Here is a 16,974-nt window from a genome sequence, read left to right on the forward strand (position 1 = left end):
TGACATCTTGTTCGTACTTCTCGGTCAACCATGCCGAAGTGAACAGTTTCTTGAACTTTACCCATGTTTTCGGTGCTTTCTTGTTCAGAAACAGGGTCGACCACCATGTTTGAGCATTGCCCTTCAGAAAAGATGCCGCCTTTAGGGCCTTGGAGGCTTTAGAAAAGTTATCCCTAGAGTAAGCGGTGTCAAATTGCTATCTGTAAGTAAGAGCTGGATGGGAATTCTTGAAGCCCGAAAAACTGTCAAACTTATTGCTCGACCCCCATCCTTGAACTCTTTAGTTTTCTTTTCCTTCTCCTCAAATTTGTCGTACTGACTGGCTCTCAATAGTTGATTTTGCTTCTTACCATAAATGGTACCAAAAGGGTGGGTATCACTGTCTCAACTATTGGATCTACCTGCATTTTTAGGGATTTAGGGTTCTCGGCCAACTGTCCAAGTTGGGGTTTAAAAACCCTAACCCCCTTTGAGACCTTGCCATGTCACCAGCTTGTGACAGTGCTTTTGCATTGTCTTTGGGAGAGTTTATTTCTTCTCAACTCTACCATGTCGATGCAAAATACAAGCTCACCTTCTAGCCTTTTAAGTTTTTACCTCAGCTCTACTTTGTGTTTGTGTGTTTTTCCACAACATCAATTTGTCTGGCATTGTCTTGGGCCTCCACTTTAGTATACTTAGCTACCTCAAAGATGATTTTCATTCCCTTTTTGACCTTATACTGTTATGCTCTGGTTATTCTTGCCCTCTGCTTTGTATTTGGCCAGCTCCAACACTAGGCACCTTTCCTCTCTAGGTTTTGTTTTAACCCTTGCTCTGTTCCATATATGCTCACTAGTACACCAGTGATCTTTGCCATTGTATGTGACCGTATTTTTGATTGCATCTTTTAGCATACCTAACCATTACATCAGAGGAAATTATCAACATTGCCATCATTTAGTTCTGAGATTTCCAAATCGTCTTTGGTGTTTGAGCAGTAATGTGTTGCTTGTAATTAAACATTTCAAATCTGGACATGTTTATTAAAAGTTTGACAAGGCCGCCCACTTTCAGAGCAATTGGGTTTTCAAGTATGTGCTTCGGATCAAGAGGGAAGGACGACCTCAAATATGCTTCCAAGTGCAGCTTTTCTGCTAGCATTTGGATGCGGCCTTTCTTTTACATCTACAACATTATTGGAGCCTGCACAGACTGAATCTGGTCCTATGGTGAGAGATTACTTGTATTTGGTAGCTTCAACTGTGTCTGATTGCTTGTGAAGATTATATGTTGTTACTCCTTGGCAGGCTAACGAAGCTGGTAAAGAAAATATTTTGGATAAGGAGAGTGTAATGCGACATGCTGAGCTGGGTATACAAACAAGATTAAAGTCTCTTAATCTTACAGAATCTGCTGTCTCACCTTTCACAATTTCTGCTAAAGGTCAACAGGTACATGCTTTTGATCTTTAACGAGATGCATCTCTTATTTACTGTTTTTAATTTCAAGCTTATTTTTCCGGTCATTAGTTGACGATTAACATGTATTATAGTCCAATTAGTGGGGCATTACCATATGTGCAAAGGGGAGAGAGAGATGCACGAGAGCAAATCATCGTGCTACATGAGACAAAGGAGAAGACTAGCTTTCCATTAAACCTGGGTCTTGCACCCACTACTCACATACACACACTGTAAATGCACACTATCTCAAAAATCAGCCTCCACTCTCATTTGGGCGCCCCCTCTTGCTGGGGTGCTCTCCTACTGCCATGTGTCCAGTTTGCCCCTTTGGTTTAACCCACCAACGTATAAAGTTGTCAGTGACTTGACGAGTGGCCCAAATTCCATTTTGGCGCACACGAGCTTCCATACTCATTAGAATTCAATGCCAACTGGCTTGACCAATCCTAGACTAACCGACCTAGATTCCCGATGTGAGAAACCCGTTTGGCCACAGCTGTTTCACACTGGCCATGCAATGTTGACTTGTACCTTTTCAAGGGTTTCAGGAAAAACAAGTAAAAATAAATTAAATAAAAATATGTAGTACATATTTAAAGAAGGCAACAAGAAAAATACACCTCCTGGTGACATACCCCACCCTTGAAATACTGCAAGTGACCTCCCTTGCATGTCAATAATACATGCTGATATTTGATGATATCACATGTATTCTATGATGGGAATCAAAGGTATACATGCTTCCGGAAATGTAGCGTTGGACGTTTAGACAATCCCACCAACTTGGCTACCACACATATATCAAGCATAGAAGTCTTCTGGTGTACTCTCAAGTACAAACTTCTCTAGCCAAATTCTGTATGGAAAGAGTAGATACAATTGCTCAACTACTCCATTTAGCATCATGAACCATGCTCTCATCTTGCTCCATAGAGCTACATCAAGTCACTCTGGGTTCCATCTGAAAGGCTTCAGGATATAGTTGCAATAGCTCAGGTGAATCAACCAATTCTGACTCTTCCATCCATTTAGCATCCAAAAAATGGATAGTTCTTGAACTTCACCAAATAGCGTCTTGCAACCTTTCCTGTACTGAGTGTAACCTTCCTTTCCTTATGTGCGAGTATCTGTTTAGGAACAAGAATCTCATCCAATTCTTCCACTTCGGGCTATTCCTTATCAAGCATATTCTCTAGCACATCACCAACAAAGGGCCTTAGAAGGCTGACATGAAAAGCATTATGTATTTTCTAGCCTTCTGGTAGCTTTAAACTGTAAGCTACATTGCTGATCTTTTGGGAAATCTGAAAAGGATCATAATATCGCATACTGAGCTTTGGAAACAAACGTTCCTTGCCTTTCCTTTTCCCTAACCTGGCCTTTCCAAAGCGCACAAGTATACAATCACCAAGTGAAAATACAATTTCATGATGATGACGATCAACAACTTTCTTTTGCTTAGCATGAGTCTTCTTGAGAGCAATCTTTATCTTTTTGTATGTTTCATCCATATCTTGCACATATTTGTTTGTCTCAAATATCTTGTTCTTAGTTTGCAAAATGGATAGGAATTTTTTACCTCCTTCCACTATCTCGAATGGTGCCTTACCTGTTGACATGGGCACAATGTTATTGTAAGCATATTCGACCAATGGGAGATGGTGTTCCCAAGTTGCCTTGTGCTCTGACACATAACATTTGAGCAGATCTTGGACAATAGAATTTGCCTCTTTTGACTGTCCATTAGTTTGTGGATGAAACGAAGATGAGAACTTTAGTGCAGTGCCCATGTTCTCAAACAATGCCTTCCAGAAAAGACTCATCATATGTGGATCCCTGTCAGTGACAATTGACTTAGGCATCCCTTGATACTTAAAGATATTGCTCATGAATATCTTGACCATGTGTTCTGGCTTTATCTTCTTCCTAACAGGGATGAAATGGGCCTTCTTACTGAACCTACAAATGATAGTCCAATTCCCATCATTGCCTGTTTGTGTTCTTGGAAGATTAAAGATTAAGTCCATCGCTATGCTTTCCCATGGCCTATGAAGGATCGACAATGGCTGCAACAATCCCGATTGCTTTTGCATGTCAAATTTGACTTTTTGGCATACTAAGCATGATCTTATAAATGTGTCAACATCTTGACGTAAAGCTGGCCAATAGAAGAATGTCTCAACCCCTTTCACTGTCGCATTGATTCCACGATGTCCAACATATGTTGGAGCTGACTTTTCATCAAAAACCTTAGGCCGTAACTGTTTAGTAGCACATAACTTTCTATGCATCATGAGAAAGTCATTCTTTAAGCATATAGTGCTCAAGATGTTGCCCATCAACAAGTTGATCATAAATCCTTGCAAAATCTGAATCTTCAGCATATTGTGTCTTCATTTTGTCTAGTTCACAGTGGTACAGAATTGACACTGCCGAAATTTGGGGCTTTGGTGACAACGCATCAGCCCATCGCATGCGTTTCTCGGACAACTTCGTTTGTGTGATGGCCTAATGTGTATCTGATGGTACCCACTTTTTAGGTCTATCCTGGTAAATATTGACGCTCCCTCAAGACGATCAAGGATGTCATCTATCCTTGGTATGGGGAACCTGTTCTCGATGGGATTCTTATTCAAAGCGCGGTATCTCATCGAGTTCCTCAATTTCAGGTTGATCTTCATGTGGCATATCTTCCGACACATCACCCACAAAGGGTATTAGAAGACTCACATGAAACCCATTGTGAATCTTCCAACTGTCAGGCAATTTCAGCCTATAAGTAACATCGCTGATCTTGTCAAGTACTTGAAAAGGCCCATAGTAGGCATGGTGACTCCTGAGCTTGGGAGGCAACCTTTCCTTTCCTTATCTTCTTTAATCTGGCCCTTTCAAACCGCAAAAGAACCCAATCACCATGTGAAAACAAGAGTTCACAATGGTGACGATCAACACCCCTTTTTTGCTGCCTGAGTCTTCTCCAAGGCGAGCTTAATTTTCTTTTACATTTCATCCATATTCTCTACATACCGATCTACGTAAAAAATCTTATCCTTTGTGTGCAAAATAGGAGGAACCTTTTTGCTACCTCAAACAATTTTAAACGGTGCCTTGTATGTTGACAAATCCACTGTATTGTTGTATGCATACTCAAGCATGGGTAAGTACTGTTCCCACTCGCCCTTATTATTTGATCGATAAAATTTCAGTAGATCTAAGATAGTAGAATTAGCCTCTTTGACTGTCCATCAGTTTGTGGATGAAATGAGGAGGACAACTTGAGCGTAGTGCCCATGTTTTCAAACAATCCTCTCCAAAACAGGCTCGTCATACGAGGACCTCGATCACTAATAATTGATCGTGGCATACCATGGTACTTAAACACATTGTACATAAACAACCGGACCATCTTATCAGATTTTATCTTCTTCTTGACAGGAAGAAAATGGGACTGTTTGCTGAACCTTCAAATAATGGACTTAATACCATCATTCCTTGTCGACGTTCTTGGAAGATCAAAGATAAAAATCCATAACATGCTTTCCCATGGCTTATCAAAAATAGGCAGTGGTTGCAACAACCTCGGTGCCTTTTGCCTCTCAAACTTGTCCTTTTGGCAAATGAGGCATGCTCGCACATAGGCATCCACATCTCTCCTCAAAGTAGGCGAATTAAAGAATGTCTCGACCACTTTCATTGTCGCATTTATACCACGATGCCCTGCATAGGGTGGGACATGACTTTCTACCATAACCTTATGTCACAATGGCTTAGTGACACAGTCTTCCATGCACCATCATAAAACCATCCGCGAGGAGATAATGCTCATGGCATTGTCCATGTAACAACCGTTCAAAGATCCTTGCAAAATCTTCATCGGTAGCATTTTGTTCCTTCATGTCATCAAGCTCATGATGATATCGAATTGACACTGCTGAAATTTGTGGCTTTCTTGACAATGCATCAACCACAACATTCTGTTAGTATACTTGCAATGCCCACCTGTCAGTTTTGCCCACCACAATGTATGTTGCACAGTTTGTAAGGCCCCCTTATGAGGAGAATCCAATAGTGCATATGTTTGGTGGATTCGAGCTTGCATGCTGATGGGATCTTTATTTATGAACGTGGATGGTACGGAGCAAATTCAAGGCTTACCTTTGGGAAAGATTCACTGGAATATCTTAGCTGGACGATGGACGGAAAGTAATCGAAAACTTGGCCGGTTAGTGTGGCTATTTCTCCGGAAGATTTAGCTCGGCACTGCATTTGCATACTTCCAACAAGATATGATGGTCTTGTTAGGACGCTCAACATTCGTTCATTTAATCCCTCTTATGTTTGAAGAATTGAGTGCATTGTTGCTTGAAGAGAAGCTACGACTCGGGACTAGAGATGATGAGGGTGATGTTGCTTTCACAGCCAACGCAAAAGAGCAAGGGGACTACGTCAAATACCTCTAAGAAGAAGCCCAAGAAGAAGAAATTTTTAGGTAAGTGTTTTTATTGTGACAAGAAGGGTCATCTTGTAAAAGAGTGCAGAAAGAAGAAAGTAGGCGAGAAGAACGGCGTCATGAAAACTTCTTAGAAGGAAAGAGAATCTGCCAACAATGCTGAGGCAGACCTGGAACTATGGGCCGTCATAAAAGAGGTATGTTCATTAGCACAAACTCTGTTTGTTGATGGTTCTTGGATTCTAGATAGTGGTACATCCCAACATATGACTAGTAAGAAAGTTTGGTATAGTTCCTGGAAGCCTCTACAAGAACCCATGAGTGTAATCGTTGGGCATAATGCAAAATGTCCAGCTGAAGGGTTTGGGACAATTTCTCTTTTAGCAGCTATAGGTGAAACTAAGCAACTCTTTGATGTGTTGTACGTACCTCAAATCAAGAAGAATTTGCTCTTGATTGTTGCAATCATTGATCGTGGTCTTGAAGTTCATCTCAAGAATAACGGAGCAATTCTGAAGGTAGTACAGTGGGAAAGGGCGTAAGGAGCAACAGTCTTTACGAGCTTGTTGAACCTAAGGTAACTTCAGAGAAATGTACATTTCAATTATGGCATGAGAGACTTGGTCACCTATGTATTGCTGTGCTAAAAGAGATGCAGAGATCTTGGATGGTTGCACACATGCTTCAAATCTTAGATATGAATGAAGTATGTGAAGCTTGCATGATGGGCAAGCAACAAAGAAAGGCATTTCCACAAGAGAGTAATCGAGCTCAATCTCCTCTAGAGTTGGTACATGCAGATCTCTGTGGTAAAATGTCTACTTTTGCTTTGGGTGGATCTTTCTATTTCTTAATGTTAGTCGACGACTTTAATAGATAGATGTGGGTGTATCTCATTTGTGAGAAGTCTGAAGATTTTGAAAAATTTAAAATGTGGCACAAGCTTGTAGAAAATGAAGCAGGAAAGAAGGTTAAGAAGCTTTACGCAGATAGAGGAGGAGAATTCATCTCAAATGAATTCAACAACTACTGCAACGAGCATGACATCAAACATCACCTTACTACTGCTTACACACCACAACAAAATGGAGTTGTGGAATGTTGCAATCGGACAGTGGTAGAGATGGCACGGTGCATGCTCAAAACCAAGGATATTGCAGATTTCTCTTGGGCTGAAGTAGTGAGTACAACAGTGTATGTCCTCAATCGAAGCTACAAAGGCTTTGAAAAGAAAACCCCCTTAAGAAGCCCTGGTAAGAAACCTTCGGTCTTACATTTAAGAACTTTTGGGTGTTTCCGTCATGTACATGTTCTCGATTCCCAAAGAACTAAGTTAGAAGCCAAAAGCAAGAAGTGTGTTTTCTCGGATACAGTGAAGAGTCTAAGGCATACAGACTTTATGATCCAGAGGCAAAGAAGATACTTACTAGTCGTGATGTGATTCGGTGGAGAAACCAAGTTCGTCCACTTTATCATGTCCACTTTTTCATGAAACAAAGAAATAACTCACCTTGTGCCAAATCAAAGTCAGGTAAAATTTCAAGATGAGAAGTTGTCTGATGATGACAATTAAAAAAAACTAACCAACCTTTTGTAGCATCACGGGAAAAGCCACTACCAAAGAGGGCTCAACAGCTCTTTGATGCTCGAAATTCTCAAGTTCACAATCCTCATGAAGATGAAAGTGGTTTGAGACGGTCAAAGAGAATAGAGGAGCAAAGAAGAGTTTCCGAACACATCATCAAATGGCTCTGATGACTAAAATTGTCGGCTCTGTAAAGGAGCCAACCTCCGTTGAGGAGGTCATGGCTGATCCAAAGTAGAAAGAAGCAATGCAGTTAGAGTATGACAACATCACAAAGAATGACACTTGGGAAGTAGTGGATCGGCCACCAAAGAAGAAGGTCATCGATACCAAATGGGCTTACAAAGTCAAACACAAGTATGGCTCATTGGAAAAGTACAAAGCAAGGTTAGTAACCCAAGGTTTTTCATAGGTTGAAGGGTTTGATGTGAGTGAAATCTTGCTTCCACAGCTTGTATGACAACTACTTGTCTTGTACTTGCTCTTGCTGCAATCTTTTTGTGGGTTGTTTACCAAATGGATGTAGTATCCGCTTTTCTTAATGGACTTCTCAAGGAGGAGGTTTATGTAGAGCAGCCATGAGGGTTTGAGTCGCCTCATTCAAAAGGGAAAGTTTACAGATTGAAAAAGGCTTTATATGACCTAAATCACCAAGAGCATGGTATGTTAGAATGGATAGGGTGTGACAACCAGAGTTGCATGGCGATCACGAAGAACCTTGTGTTGGGGTAAGCCCAACTTGTGGTGACAAAGTGGTGTCTATCTATGAGGCTTGCATAAATTGGTTAGACCGGAGGTCCCTAACACCTTAAGGTTTTGGGGTCTGGATGGCTAGACCAATTTGTGGAACGTCACAGTTAAGCACATATGCGCGGGAACAGTACTGGGATGGGTGACCTCCCGGGAAGTTGTTGCCCTCATGACCTACAACTGGTATCAGAGCCATGGTTCAAAGTCCAACCTCTGAGTCCGTGGAACAGGACATGTTGATGTTGACTTCAACCTCTAAGCTAGCTCCCGGCCACGTTGAAGCTCTCAACCTCTGAGCCTAGAAAAAGGCGGAACACGTTGGTACTCAAGGGGACAGGAAAGTCCCAAGTTTGGCTTAAGGGGGCGATTGTTGGGGTAAGCCCAACTTGTGGTGACAAAGTGGTGTCTATCTATGAGGCTTGCATAAATTGGTTAGACCGGAGGTCCCTAACACCTTAAGGTTTTGGGGTCTGGATGGCTAGACCAATTTGTGGAACGTCACAGTTAAGCACATATGCGCGGGAACAGTACTGGGATGGGTGACCTCCCGGGAAGTTGTTGCCCTCATGACCTACAACACCTTGTCTTCCATGCATGCACAACGTATATTGATTAGCAAGTCGGAGCAAAATCCGGGCGTCCGTACAGCCTGTTGCCACGTCATCAGCTGAATACGGAAGTCCTTGTGTGTGTGTGGGTCTTGCTTTAGGTCACTTGGGCCCCATCAGACTGGGTCCCATAAGTTGGTGGGAACTTCTTCCGCTTCTTCTTCTTCTACTACTTTTGCTTCTTAGGGTTTAGGCCCTTCGGCTGTGATATGAAGGTTGGCTCTGTTCTTCAGTGGCTTGACATGTCAGCAGTTTGTCACATCCCCCCTTCTTGATAGAGAGTAATCGTCTGCCTTTACAGCATATCTGCAAAACAACTCAAGTTAGCTCAAAAATTTCCGAGGGACAATCAGTTTGCTCTTTTTTTTTTGGTTAAGGAGCTGGCTTCTCCTTTCGTCGAGATCGGAACTCTTGATATTCCGGTGTAGTAAAATTAGTCATCACACCCAGACCGCACTGATCTTCCACGGGTGTCTTGATGCACTAAAATTACATACCCAGGCAATCTCATTCAACTAGGAATATTCAGTAGTTGGCACATCACAATGCAATACAAATGCTCACATATACATGTTACCAGACATAGAAACATAAAGTTGCCGATGAACACTCCTCCCGCATAACCTAACAAGGTCCGGGCCGGGAGATATTCAACGACTCCCTCATCACTCCTCCCGCGTAACCTAAAAAGGTCTGGGCCGGGAGATTTGGAGTCCTTTTACAACCAAACGCCCCCCAGACTGCCACTTGCGTTGTTTGGAGGTGCTGAGAGTAACCACTACTCAGAGTCTCAGACTTCTTAATACTCGCGCATAACCATCTAGGTCCAGGCCGGGAATAACAACAACAATATTTTTTAAGCATTTAATACTCGCTCCGCAAATAACCACGAGGGTCCAAGAGTATGTGCAAGATTATCAAACATCATTTCTCAGTACTCTACCCGGGAGTAAAATCACCAATCATTGCAACCAATATTTAAAACCAAAGTCAAACAATTCAAATCGGCACCAAGACAAGTTCAAAATAGATACCATCCATTTCAAACAGATTCCAAACAGGATCACCAAACAAGTTCTCAGACAAAATTCAAACTTAAAAAAGCAATCTCGACATCAGCCGACCTCGAAAAGTCTCCTGACTTTTCATCCTGAACTTGCACCAAAAATTAGGGTTAGATTCGTTCCATAAGGTCGTAGCCGACCACAACATTGGACGGTAATGAATCAGAAAAACAATCACTGAACTCTTGCGAAAATGTTGACCTTTCTTTATCTAACACATATAAATTCGATTGACAATTATTTGAAACATCATGTGCAAAAATCAAGTACGTAGAAAGGTGAACTTTAATTACAGAAGTGATAGCCGAATCTGATACAATAGGGACAGACCCTCCTTAAGGTTTGCATCTAGGATATGAGTTTTGCCCCTATACTGCCGGGTGACCTTTTTGTTGAAGACATCCAACACTCAATGTACATGGAACATCCATGGGATTCCTAACAATGCATCCCACCTTGCCAGTAGCATGATGTAAAATTCTTTTTTGTCCCTATATGACTGAATATGTAGACGCAGCTTTCCAATGATGGGAGTAAACACACTCCGAATGGCCAAGACATGCCAAACCTGCGTTTGCTGTGTACCCCATCTCTTCAGCTTTGTTGCCCAACTTGATAGCCAACTCTTGTGAGAAAGTTTGCCTTAGCACGTGGATTAAAGAAAATAAGCACTGTCTGATCTCTGACTTTACCCCACGCTCTACATAACTCAATGGCATCAGAGTTTGGCCTATTGCTTACCATATCTGCTAATTTTTTCGATTTAATGCTTCTTTTAGTGCTAGGCTTCATTTTGGCTGAGTCTGCCCTTGATCTCCAGAGTCATGACAGAAACTCGGTACGTTGAACTTTGTGTTGATGTATGCTCATGTGTGTGTGTGTGGTGTATGTTGTGTTTGGGAGCATATGTTAGTACCTAGTTCTACACCTACTATTGGGCACTGACGACGTTAGTGGGGATGTCGTGGTATTTAGTCAATACTATGCATGATGGAGCTGATGGTTATATTGTCTTGTGGGTGACTACCATGGGTCTATACCTTGCACTTTCCTTTAAGGGTGAATCTGGGCTTATCCTGGGTTCATCTAGGTATATTGCTTACCATATCTGGCACTAAATTGGTCATGGGTTTGGGCTTATTTTCTTCCTTGTCCTCTTTGTCCTCTGAGTCAGCTGGCCTCTTCTTCTGTGGACAATGTGCAACAAAGTGACTAGGATGGTCGCAAATAAAGCATTTACTCTCAACCATTAAAGCCTTCTTCTCTTCAAACGACTTGCGCACAAAAGGCTTCTTCTTCTGTTTCTTAGCCTGTCCTTTAGACGTCTCGGCTAAGGCCTTAGCTTTCTCTGACTTTCGTGACCCCTGGGAAGCTTTAGGAGTCGCTTTTGCAAAAGGCTTCTTTGCTGAATTTTTCTTTGATTGGTCCCCTTCCACATTGCCTTGAAATCCATTGTCCTCTCCCTTCAACAAGGCATGCCCAGTGTTGGCAACCTCCATAAGCTGAGTAGTAAGGGTGGCCTCAGTGTTCTCTGTATAGTAATTCCTGGGCCCTTCAGGCAGCCTAGAACAATATTTCTCTATTTGCTCTGTCAATGGCACAAATATGTAGGAAGTTACTGAAATCAACGCTGTACAAAACTTCCGATTGTACTTTGCTAAGTTGCCACATTGAGTTGGTGCCAATCTGTCTTAAAATCAGATTGAAATTCATTTGAGAGCCCCATGCAGAGGCAAACATCTGTTTGAAGTAAACCCATGTTGCAGGTGGTGCCTGTCGGAACTTCGAAGGCTCAGTAAAATTTTCCCCTGCATAGGTAGTATCAAACTGTTGGAGGAAAGTGACAGCCTTCATTTTGTCCTCAAATCTGTTGAAAGTATCAAATTTCACAGCTGCACCACCTTCTTTGTATGGTTTTGGCTTGTCGAGCACTGCCAAATCTTCATAAGGAAGTGACTGCAACATGGGTACAATGGTAGGGATCATCTGTGCCCCTTGGCCATTAGGATCTTGGCTTCCTGGTGTCATGTTTGCATGTTGATTCGAAAAACCAGCCATATCAAAATTGCGGTGTGGCACCCCAAGCTGGCCCTGATTCCATTGAAACCCTGCTGTAAGCCAATATTACCATACATGGGGTTTGGCATGTGTTCCTGCCACGTACTTGTCACAAAATGTTGACGTGGCATGTGCTATCTGGACAAACCCTTGACAATTTTATAAGTTGTCCCAACTTATGGGATCCTGCCGTCCGATTGGGCCCATGTAGACACAAAGAGAATTAAAGGAAAAAAGGCGTGCACTTGTTGACGTGGCAAGATTTGCATGATTTGCGATAACATGGCAGACTGTACGGTAGGCCCAAAAAACGCGTTGGCTGGCTGACGTGGCTGATTGTACAGAAACCCACGATTTGCGCTGCCAGCTTTTGGCGTTGATGCTTTTGAAACTTGAAGCTTTTCATGTACTGTTTTTGAGGAGGCCTAGGACTTATAAATTTGTACCTAGAAGCTCTCTTCCCTCAGTTTGTCGGGAGCACTGAGCAGAGAAGAGCCTCTGACTTTGTACCTTGATCAGGCATTAATATACAATTAAGTACTGCATGGGCACAAGACTTTGGGTTAATTTGTGATAAAGTTTATTAAGTGATTTTGAGTTATTCTCACGTGTGTTGTGCCAGATTTCTGACTAGGAGTGTCCAAGTCTGTTACAGTGGTAAGAGAGCTCAGTCGATTTTCCTTCCAATGGGAAATCCGATCCCTTCTACCGCGACATGCATGGATTCAGCTGACGAATCTTGTAAGAATCAGACGAACCTACCCGACAACTCCGGATTAGGTGAGAACACGGAAGACTCGAATGGATGACGACCTCCTGTTGTTGGTTGAGAAGGATAGTACGGGCCACCTTGACCCACGGAATATGAATGAATGGAGATGCAATGTCAACAACAGGTTGATGCTTGTGCTAAGCAGATGCTCCAGTACTCTAAAGATCCCTATTACGCGAAATTTTTGACCCGACACCTGATTGATGAGATGCATTCTCGATGGCGTACGGCCATCAATTCACCTTTGAAGCCAGCTTTGAGCTTTGAAGGAATCACCTGTTTCGCGGGTGTATAGTGAAGATGAACTCGACGACATCGAAAGACGAGTCAACTGACTCTTGAGGACCAAGAAGCATTCAAAGAGACATAGCCGAGCAGCAGATTATCCTGGCTATTTGGGTGACAAGTCTACTTTTGCAAATGTACAAAAGACAAAGAAGCGAGTACGCTTCGAGGAGGTGTCTAGTTCGTCCTCATTCTCCTCTGATAGTTTCAACAGTTCTTATTTCTCTGATTCTAGTGATGAGCGTAGAAAGGACAAGAAATGAAGAAAGACTCAAGGATATAGAAAGAACAAGAAGAAGGCCAAGAAGAGCAGATCTTGCCAAAGATCTTGGAAATATTTAGATAGCTGCAAGGAGGCTTCATCCTCTTCTGAGAGCTCGGACTTTGATGAACCGATGTTTTATTCTAAGAGGAAGCATTTGTACAGACCAACCAATGTGAGTTTCTTGAGGACAAGAGTAAGAAAACCAAAGACTTCAAGGAGGGTGGACAAGCACTTAAGTTTGATACTTTTTTCAGGCTTCCGAAATACCCTCAAGGCCCTCGCTTTTATTCAACAGTTCGACATAGCTTATTCAGGAGGACGCTATTCAAAGCACTCCAAGGTTCGGAGAGGAGCATCCTATTTGAAAGGAAATGCACAGACATGGTGGTCCACTCTCTTGCTACGAAAGGAGGCACCGACAAAGTGGCTGCAATTCAAGCGGCTTCACTTCCTCTTGGCTCACTCAGGAGTACGAACGTGATGTGATTACCGCTTGGAATCACCTTCCAATGATCAAGGAAGATACTTTGGATACTTATTGTCAAAGATTTTGGAATACCTTCTTACCGGCCTCTTCTTTTAAAAAGAGGCCAATCCCTGACGGTTTCTATTTTTGCTGGTTCCACCTTTACACCCTCTGCTGAGACGATTTGTCCCAAGGAGTGTATTTCTGGCAAGAAGAACTCGCTCTTTTTCGTGTTGACCACGAATCTATTTTTCTGTAGTGCCTGAGAAACTTGTAAGAGATGGTGTCTTTGTTCTGCTTCGCTCTTGAAGGACGCGATGATGTGGTCGAAAAAGGTGCCCACGAATGACCTGTACTCTCTAAAAAATCTTGTCCATCATCCTGTGGAATGTTGTAGGAGCATTTGTGAGACCAAAAGGCATCACCAAATACTTGTACAATCCAAAGGACGTCTTGATCGCGGTCTTATATACATTTCCAGGAGCGATCTTATCTGATGATAGCCATTTTTGAGGTCGATTCTACTAAAGTTTGTAGAACCCTGCATCGTGTTAAGTATATCATCGATCCTCGGTCTCGGAAACCTGTTCTTGATGGTGATTTTGTTGAGAGCTTTGCAGTCAATGCATACATTTCCAAGAGCGATCTTATCTGATGATAACCATTTTTGAGGTAGATTCTACTAAAGTTTGTAGAACCCTGCATCGTGTTAAGTATATCATCGATCTTGGGTCTCGGAAACCTGTTCTTGATGGTGATTTTGTTGAGAGCTCTACAGTCAATGCAAAGATCCATCTTTCTTTAACACTAGAAGCACTGGTAAAAAACAAGGTGATGTACTGGGCTGGATTAGACCCTTTTCAAGAAATTTCTTTACTTGGCTCGTAATTTACTCATTTTGGGCTTTGCTCACTCTGTAAGGTGGCCGAGAATCAAATCAATCATATGATCTTTAGGTGGCTTAGGAGGTAGCTCTCCAAAAAAGCTCTCAGAGAAACAGTCAGCTTGAACCTCTGGCAATAGTTGTCCAAGGTGTCTTCTTTGGTCATCCTTATATGTTTCCATGCTGTGATGACATCCTATTTGTATTCTAATTTAAGCTAGGCATACGTGAAGCTCGTTTCAATTTTAACCACTTTGTAGTTGCTTCCTTCAGCAACAGTAGGGTAGACGGTAGACCACCAAGTCCGGCCATTCCCTTTCTGATAAGACGGCGTTTTTCGTACTTTGGAGTGTTCGGGGAAACGTCCTCCTGAAAAGACGATGTTGAATTGGTGTATGAATGCAAGAGCTTGGTGGGTGTGCTCATAGCGTGGAAACGTATCAAACTCGAGTGCTTTCCAACCCTCTTTAAACTCCTTGGTCTTCCCTCCTTTCTTCTCGAGATGGTCATATTGGTTCAAACGGTACCGATGTCTTCTCTTTGGTCCAAACATTGACTCATATGAGTCAGAACTATTAGAGGACGAGGTATCCTCGTTGGAACTGTCAAAAGTGTTTCTGATGCTTCTGAGATTTCTTGTAGGATTTGCTCTTCTTGCCCTTCTTGCTCCTTTGAGTCTTTCTCCGCTACTTGTGCTTCCCATCTTGAGTTGGAGGAAGAGGAAATCTCTGAGCTATCAGAAGGTGAAGATAAACTAGGGACATCGGCAAAGTGCACACGTTTCTTGAATTTGTGAGCTGCCTTGATCATTGACCTTCTGTTCAATAGCACTGTCAAAGTCATCTTGCGAGTACAATTTTTGCTTGTCTGCACTCGGCTTTGCTTTCTATTTCATGGCCGACTTGAGAGGTAAGTGAATGGCAGCCTGCCATTGTGAATGAATCTTGTCAAGTGGGCGATTCTTCAAAAACTTTGCATACTGTAGATCCTTCGAGTACATGAGCATCTGATTAGCATAATTGTCAACTTGCAACTGACGCTGAAACTCCATCTTGTTGAGGTCACTTGGTGGAACTGGGCCATACTTTGCTCCTGATTCCTCGGAAGAAAAGGGGTTTTTTTAAGGTAGATTCTGGAAGCGCCATCTTACTGTGTCTGCTCTTGATGGACTGGTATGCTTTCAACAAAGCACATGCTTGAAGCTCTGATACCAGTGTAACGGGACGGGCACCACGTGCCAACTGAGAGAACGTTTAGCACTTCAAACAACTGAAGAGAAAGAAAGAGATTTCACACGAGATGTGGATTTGGCGTAGTTCCACCCCTAGAGTGCACTGACCCAAACTTTGGCTCCCTTTTGGTATTTCTTTATATTGTTTCAACGAGGACAACACTTGTGGCTGTGCTTGTCATGTGCACATGGCTCTATGTGTCATGTGGACATGCTTCATCGACTGCCAGAGCCAATTTTGTATGTATCCCTAGATAGGAGTGTCTAGAATCCTAGGAGGATTAGTACCGGCAATTTTATGAGCCTATTCGTAGGACCTGTATGTCTGGATGAGTCCATTAGATTAGGTTTTCCAGTTTTAGAGTTCTGACAGATATTATTACACTTGGGTGGGCATTTAACATGACGAGCATGTAGGCCTAGGTTAGAGGAATGTGTTGTCACAAAGTGATGACGTGGCTACGGACAGCAGAAACCCTAATTTCTGCCAGAAACCCTAAAATTCTTGCAAACCCTAATTTTTGCCAAAAACCCTAATTTTCGGAAATCGCGGAGGCTATTTTAATATATATATATATATATATATATATATATATTGAAAATGATGAGCGACGCAAATTTTGCTTTTTCTCTACAATATGAGAAAGAGAGAGAGAATGCTTTTGCTTTCAAGTTTTGACTCTCTGTGAGAGAGAGAGAGCAATTGCTTTTGATTTGAAGCTTTTGGGGCTCTGCTTTTGGGCATCCCTTGTAACCTTTAAATTAGTGGTGAGGGCCTCACTTCTCAGAGCATCTGGACGCAGAGTCTGAGAGTGAAACCCTAGCCACTCTCTTGTACTTTGATCTGATTAATATAAAAAGAAATACCGAAAGGGGCGCTAGTCTTTGGGGCCAATATCTCTAGGCACGGAACTCCGCCGGGCCAGTGTACATCTATTGTGATCTGTGACTTGTTTTGAAGTGGTTATTTGGTGCTGTCGCGGTTGATTCTTGACTTGGAGTGTCCAAGTCTGTTACAGTGGTATCAGAACACGGCCGATTTCTCTTCTACGGGAAATCCAATCCCCGAATTTTTTTTTCTGCGGCACCTATGGCTTCAGGCAATGATGAGT

General features: G+C 42.4%; 1 protein-coding gene across 1 annotated transcript in view; it reads left to right on the forward strand.

Annotated features, from left to right (window-relative positions):
• The window catches only part of LOC147425916 (uncharacterized), a 92,171-nt gene that overhangs the window by 29,540 nt on the left and 45,657 nt on the right, over nucleotides 1-16,974 (forward strand). Inside the window, exons 2-3 of the mRNA XM_086498058.1 lie at nucleotides 1,057-1,211; nucleotides 1,290-1,433. Coding sequence (XP_086354184.1) covers nucleotides 1,057-1,211; nucleotides 1,290-1,433 — 299 coding nt within the window. The remainder of the gene's footprint in view (nucleotides 1-1,056; nucleotides 1,212-1,289; nucleotides 1,434-16,974) is intronic.

Source organism: Adiantum capillus-veneris, chromosome 24 (genome assembly GCF_014529385.1).
Source record: "Adiantum capillus-veneris isolate H3 chromosome 24, ASM1452938v2, whole genome shotgun sequence".
Lineage (NCBI taxonomy): Eukaryota > Viridiplantae > Streptophyta > Polypodiopsida > Polypodiales > Pteridaceae > Adiantum > Adiantum capillus-veneris.